This window comes from Ptychodera flava, chromosome 20 (assembly GCF_041260155.1).
Source record: "Ptychodera flava strain L36383 chromosome 20, AS_Pfla_20210202, whole genome shotgun sequence".
In the NCBI taxonomy this organism is placed as follows: Eukaryota; Metazoa; Hemichordata; class Enteropneusta; family Ptychoderidae; genus Ptychodera; species Ptychodera flava.
The window spans coordinates 17,147,115-17,154,739 of NC_091947.1; the positions used below are offsets into that span (position 1 = coordinate 17,147,115).

At 38.6% G+C, this 7,625-nt stretch overlaps 1 protein-coding gene across 1 annotated transcript in view; it reads right to left on the minus strand.

Moving 5' to 3' along the window:
* Window positions 1-7,419, minus strand: part of LOC139120182 (cubilin-like) — a 22,532-nt gene extending 15,113 nt beyond the window's left edge. Inside the window, exons 1-5 of the mRNA XM_070684342.1 lie at window positions 6,909-7,419; window positions 2,626-2,845; window positions 1,863-2,035; window positions 1,286-1,510; window positions 955-1,098 (exon numbers count right to left, since the gene is read on the minus strand). Of these exons, the coding sequence (XP_070540443.1) occupies window positions 955-1,098; window positions 1,286-1,510; window positions 1,863-2,035; window positions 2,626-2,845; window positions 6,909-6,963 (817 nt within the window). The 5' untranslated portion in view covers window positions 6,964-7,419. The remainder of the gene's footprint in view (window positions 1-954; window positions 1,099-1,285; window positions 1,511-1,862; window positions 2,036-2,625; window positions 2,846-6,908) is intronic.
* Between the last annotated feature and the right edge of the window lie 206 nt (window positions 7,420-7,625).

Consider the following 7,625-nt stretch of genomic DNA (forward strand, 5'->3'; position numbering starts at 1 on the left):
CCTCTTTTCAAGATCTCTTATCAAGTATTTCATTTTCTCTCTTGTATAGATATTACTTTATTCATGTTTCTCCTCACTTACCATAGCTACTCACACATCCATTCTCGACCACTCTTCCCTACACGTATGCATTGACTGATTGAATATTTTTGGAATACCTCGTTCGATTCATTTACTCATCTACCCATCTGTGAATATTCTCACTGGTCATATTTACATTCTCAGCCGGTCACTCTCTCCAAAATTACCCTGCACTCACTAAACCTACTACATGTAACTACCCACCCGATCATCCTTTCATAGTCTCACTGTAATATTCGCCTACCTACTCACCGATACCTAAACGTATCTACTTCCCTGAGTTTCTTCATATCTGCTTGACTGCCCGGCGCCTACCTATATCTTTCACGATTGGAACTTGTTTTGGGATAATTGCATGTGAAGTAATGTCAGTTTGATCTACAAATATAAGTTCATCTGCCTTTCTTAAAAGTTTTTATGAGTAATTTATAATATTTCAATATTCAGTTATAGGGCACGTAACACTTTTGAGAAGTTTGGAAAAATATGAAAATCCAATTATTCCGAATTAGTTCAAATCGTATTTTCTATTTACTAGCTCACTTACTCGCTATCCTCTCGTTCATTATCTAATCACTCCGATCCCATCCACCAAGCTAACTACCCGATTACAGATTATAAAGTCTCTCTCAACCGCCTACTCAACCTTCCGATCTCTGAACCCCGCTCCACGACCACTACCACTCACTTACCACCCCTCTACAAAAGTAAGAGGGGCGCAATTGATCAACCTCTTCGTTTTTGACAGCTGATTATTATCACATATCATAGTTCAATTATCAGCTCAATCGCTATCAGTGATATGAAAGTCAAGAAAGGAAGGAAAAACGTTTGTTTCGCAGATAATATGTTGCTTGATGTGTATATGCTTACCAAGGGCAAAGTAGAAAGCTTGGAATCCCTTTGACATGACGTCATCATTCGCATTTGTTGTTTTGAATGAAATTGTAAGTTGACTTCCCTTAGATATGATATCAGGTGCATAGCTTCCACAGTAACGGGCGATAATAGGCGAATCTGTAGCAAAGAAGAATACAATCTCTTCGGTCAGTTTGCATACTAATCGTAACAGAAAGTATGTTGAAACGCTCGAACACTCAAAGAGAATGATATGGTTGTAGTGATCAGAGTTGCTGTTCCTGAAAACCTAACTCGTTTTAATATAACAATGGAGTTTGAGAGGGATTCTTTCAACAATACTAACCATCAGAAAATCCGTCGCGTATAATTATCATATCGGATCCATCATCATAGTAATCCAAGTGACAGTCTCTTGGGCTATAGACGTCAATGAAGTTAAACTTTAAGCGAACACGATGCCCTAACGGAACCTCGATGCGCCATTCACAGTACACGTCTCCAGGATAAGGTGAGGGATATCCACGAGTCTCAAACTTTCCCTCTAAACCGTCCAAATAATGGTAACAGTCTGGAATGTAAAATTTGAAACATACAATAATATAATATTTGAACAATTTCGTACTGACGAGATGTGATCGAAATCTGATAACAGTCGATTTAAAACTAAAAATTAGTATGAGAATCATTTTTCACATTAACATATGCTGTTCTTTCCCATTGCTGTAAAGTATTTGAACGAAGTAGAAAGACCTGCTTATAACATCCTATAAAGCGTTTATGAGTGGAAACTAGTCCAACAATATTTCATAAGATATGTTTACAATGATCAGAAGGTTATATATTATACTGCTGTCGGCTTATACCCGAGTCACGTGACACATTACAAAATTGACTTAAAACAAGGCTGGTGTAGAACTTACCTCCAACTCTGTAGTTTGCCGTGAATATAGAATCACTATTTCTGTCTTCGATGACGAGCCTAAGAAACCATGGTCCGTATCTAGTGATCACTTTCGGAATTTCTGTACCACAGTATCGGCCATAGAGAGGGGACGTCTCCCGTTTACCCTGTCTTATCTCAAGGTAGCTGACACTAGATTGTTTCGAGGAGGAAAGTGATGAATGGCGACCAAAATGATGTATGCTGTAGTCAGCATGAATGTGCGTGTATGATGCACATCATAGAACACCTTTTTTGTTACATTGTATGATATTTTTCCAATATGAACAACCCTGGGATCCTTGTGTGAAATTCCCTAATATGAGCAAACCTGTCACGCTAAGTCGTAAATCTTTACTCTATAATTAGGCGAAAGATATAAAAAGATAACAGTAACAAATAGACAACAGTTATTCTACTTTTGCTTTCCCAAGATAGACAAAGTTGTGTGGTCAAATAACTGGCGACGACAAGAGGTAAATGTTGTATATCAAGCGTAGAGCGTGTGCACAGGCCGTTACACTAACAACAGAAAGCTGCCACAACAGGTTGGCCACGTATTCTGATGTGATATTATCCCCAGGTGTGAGTCAAAAAGGCCTTTTGCTCCGATTTCGCAAAAAAATAACTGTTGTTGCAGAGTGATACACGTAATCAAGGTTTGTGTTCCTTACGATTTATATCTGCATTGAATATCAACACGTAACTCTCTCTTATCACATATCTAAAGATGAATCTCAAACCTGCACTCTGTGTCTGACGTGAGATTAAACTGGTCAACAACAATGGTGGCTGCGTCTCCTCTGCGCGGTCGAAGAATCCAGGAACATTCGAGACGACTGGTTTGATCTCCAGTACGCTCGGCCCAAGGTGGCTCATTGGACGAGATAGCTAGAGCTCCTGACAATTTTCGCCATTCATTAGCGTTCAGACATGGTCCCCATGTAACTGTTGATTGTATACCTGGAAAATTTGATTATCGCATTACAACAGACTGTGATAAATTTCACTGTCGCAGGCTTCTGACACAACTGATTTAACCATTCAAATTCCTGAGCAGTGTTGGGCCTTAGTGTACGGAGATATTTATATATAATCCCCCCGTATTCCGAACGAGTGTGGCTGCGTCGCGGACGAGTGATTCCCCGTGTAGCGGCCGTATCCCTCAGAGCCGTAGGCGAGGGGGATACGGCCGCTACACGGGGAATCACGAGTCAGCGACGCAGACACACAAGTGAGGAATACGGGGGATTATATATTTATCACATGCATAGACCCAGTTTTCCGTGAATAAACCTTCCAGGAATGATAATTACGGGAAAAAACGAGAGGGAGTATTTTACAAGAATTCATACGCTTGTGTTATGCGGTCGTGGCTGGGTCACAGCTGACTTGACTGCGGTCAGCTCAACATGTCGGGGCTGCTCCTATGGATAATTAGCGTCTCTCGTAGGGCTTTTTCTGTGCGAACCAAGCGGAAATAGGAAAGACTATGGATTTTTAATGCAAGGTATTTATTTGGTACTTACTATAACATCAATTTTAGTGAAAATTCATTCATAAAATTATTGGACGTACAAGCGGGACGTCGCGACACTCAGCCGCGGCTGGCGAGAACGGGTTATTTTTGTCAATATTCGAACATCATTCAAATAATTCTGCTTTGCAAAGTTTGTATGAAATTTTCAAAATTAACAATTATTATGTTTTACGAAATTGTCAATTGTATGTTTAATATTTTACGAATAAAATGAGCGTGTTTAAATATAATGAAGAACAGTGTTCGGCTCTGACTCAATCGGTAAGACAACATACAAGCAACGAGTCTTTCTTAGCTCAGACGCGAGACGACAGAAGTTCAACAAGGTATAATACAGGAAACGTGATGCACAATATGCATGGACAAAACAGTAGCTTGCACCTTTAAATGCACTGATAACATTGTGAACTCGTCGCTCTTGAAAAACATAATAGCTTTTCTTCTGATGAGTCTCAAGTCTTGAGTATCGTCATTGCTGTCAGAAATAATGTACGGCTCTTTGCTTCATCGGCTCGCCCCGGGGGCTCGACTGGCTGACTGCCGCGGCAGCATTGATCGTGATGTTGAACTTGAAACCCGTCAATGTTGCTTCAGAAAACATTCTTACTGCTGTAGGGATGATTGGTACGTGTCTTGGGTTATCGGCTATGCTTATTATGTTGTTTGATGGACATCGAGAAGGGCAATTTTAGCGAGGTGGACCACACAAAATGCCGGTAACATACCGTTAAAATGTCAGCGGTGTACAAATCAAACGTTTCAATCGAAATCAACGACGAAGAAACACAAATTCATAAAAATTCTAGTATCAACGGTATTTTATACTCTACACATATATTTTAATACTCCATATTTCCTTATGTTTCATTACCCTCCCACTTTTGCATTTCAGGGATTTGAAAATAAGTTCTGAACAGCTGATTTTTTGTTTACGTTTTAAAAGTAGTCCGGGTCCCATATCCACCACATGTGGAATATGGATTCATCGTAGTCATATACCTATAGTGTGACGTCATACTATAGGGATAACTGGGTCTATGTATGTGATAATAGATGTAATACATGATACATCGGACTGAAAGGTCAGTGCATGAATGAAACCAAGCCGATCACATGTTGTTCTGAAACTATATTATAATTCATCGGCAAGGTCAAGCAGAGAGTATGGCGCGTTCTTCTGCAACACAGACGAATTCGATATGGAAGTTTTAAATCTGGGCAGAAAAGGTCACCAGTTTTAGCGAAATTTTACTACATTTCTTCCTGTACATAATCACTCAGACTTCTAAAATATTCTGAGACCGTTATGTAAATTGTGATCGGACACTGAGAAGAAGCCCGATACATTGCATACATTATCTATAGCCTAAATTCTATTCGTCCTGTATATTGCTTTTTATACTTCAATCCAAGTAGCCTTTCTTTAGATTTCAAAACCTACACAGACAGATGACCCATTGTACAACAAACTATCAACCCCTCTTTGTGAACATTGGTGCTAAGAGACAGATGAAACTTGTATATGGGAACATGGATACACGAGCTAAAAGCTGCCGGATCGATAATGACATTTATAATAATTGTAATTTCAGGAATACCAAAAATTAAGTTGCTTTTATGTCATTTAAAACGGTACTATAATTTCTGTCATGAGAGCTATTCGGAAGTACTTTTGCCGGGAAAGATGTTTGAAAATATTCCAAGTTTTGATTGTTTAAAAACCGAAACGTTGACCTTTCATAATGATAAGGGACTGGTCAGTTTCATCGGCCTGGGGGGGGGGGGGCGGTGGATTATATTTTGCCGACGTCAAAAAGTGGCTGACCACCCTATTCCAACTTTCGAAAACAGGGTGACCCCCCCCCAGGGCACGACATAGGTAAAACACATAGGCACGACATAGGTAAAACAAAAGGTATATATATATATATATATATATATATATATATATATATATATATATATATATATATATATATATATATATATATATAAATATATTATATTTTACATTTTACATATATTTATATTTTAAATAGTCATTCTATGTTTTAATGAAATTGTTGACATGTCAGTTTTAAGATAGAAATTTCAAAGTGTCAATCTTAAAGTTTGAATACAGTACATTTTGAATGAGCTGTATATTGAATGAGCTGTGAATGTATTTCACACTTTCTACGCTTAACCAGATGTCCTGAACTGTTGTACAGAAATGGGTGTCAATCATTAATATCAAAGAGGAAAAAGCAGTGAATCTAAAAACTTTGATGGGTGTTAAGACTTGCCAACCATCCAATTAAATCCTGAGGAGCCATGGAGAGCTTTTTAAAGCTAATCTGATGTGTACAGTATCTGAGAGGACCTTTTCTTGTAACATTGAAACCATAAAGCACAGCTAGTGATGACAAAAACTGCCTTTTTAACTGTTATTTTGTTCATAAAAAGCATCTTTCTACAGAAAACCTGTGAAACAAAGGACAATAATTGCATCAATGAGATGGAAAAATATCTTGTCATTTTTTCTATCTCTAAAATAAGTCTCTGTATCAAATATTTATTGTGAAATATTTGTGCATGTTGCTTTCTCATACTGAATTCTCATAGAGAGAACAGAAAAGTATCAGGAATTTGTCATCCTTTTCATATGAAATGCAGATTTCATAATGGTACACTTTCACTTAGCAAACATCAAGATATCTCTGATTTATTAAAGTATGGCGCCCGAAGGGCGCGCCGAAAAATATGAAACATCCTGATATCTCTGATATATATGCCTTGTATATTAAAGTCATGCACCTGAAGGGCATGCTGAAAAAAGTAATGAGCTTGAAGAGCACGCTGAAAAATATTGAACAAACAGATATCTCTGATGTATGTATGCTTGATATGTCTAAGTTGGGCGTGCTGAAAAATATGACTGATTATTAAAGTTACAACTGAAAATACAACTGAATGATGAAATTTGTGCTGACACTAGCATTTTAGGCAATGATGGGCCTGTGTCAAAATTCAAAAACACACTGACCCCCCATATTGGGCATTTCAAAAACATGATGACCCCCCATCACCAAAGTCAAAAACAGGGTGACCCCCCCAATGAATCCACCTGCCCCACCCCAGGGTGAAGAAACTGACCAGTCCCTAAATTGAATGCAAAGCTTTCGATAAGGAGTTACTGTATCACTGTAAATTACGCCCTCCTGTTGTTTACAGTTTGATTTTGTCGACGATGCACTCTGTTAATACTTTATACAATCAAGGTCAAGAGCTATCGGTGTGCTTCATAAACAACCGTGAATCGCAGTGCAGCTCTATGTTCCCTCGAATACAAAATGTACGGCCTTCGCGCAGTGTAGCACTAGCAAAGGACCTTGAGTTACCTTTTATAGCTCATTTCTGAAACACAAATCCTACAACGTTGTCAAACTTATAGTACCTTGGTTGGGGTTTAAGATTGAAAACTTTGATTCGAATTTGTTCACTTACCTGTAATGGAGTGTAGTAAGAACAAACATATGCATGCAATCGGTGACCAGTACATCGCTAGGCCTCCTTTCTCGATGGGGTGAAACTGTACGCTCTTATAACAAGAGTTGAAACTGTGTGCATTCAGTAATCGGACGCAGAGTACAATGGTGATATTGTGACTTACATTGATATGCAGATGTTTGCTAAAAAAGGTCAGTCAAGATGTAAACAAACTACTCGAACCGAGTCTGCTGATAACCTCTCGCCGGTGCATTTCCAGTTCCTGTCGAATGCTTTGACAGAAATGGTTCCAACGTTTTTACGACGGCCTATCGAACTCAAGTCCTGGGGTCTTCACAGCCTAAATAATTAGTTGAGTAAATCAGAGTGTAATGAAATATTGTAGATTGAAACTAAATCAATAGGGTTCCGGAAAAACGGGTAAACGATATCATATATATCAACATACTGCTTAGTTTTCTCACAGCAACAGGTCAGTGTCACCATCTGCACCATGGTCGATGGTATTAACCTTTCAACTCATTGGCATTTTGATTGACCGTGGCACTCATGCTATTTACTAAAGTCGTTGAGTACTTGCTGATACACTGTCATGTAGATCATAGGGGACGAAAGAAAGTATATGACTCGTTTCTTTGTTCGTAGGTTTTTATCTCAAAGGTAGTACTGCACATTTCCAGTTCGGCCAGATATTTAACCTATGCGACGAAATAT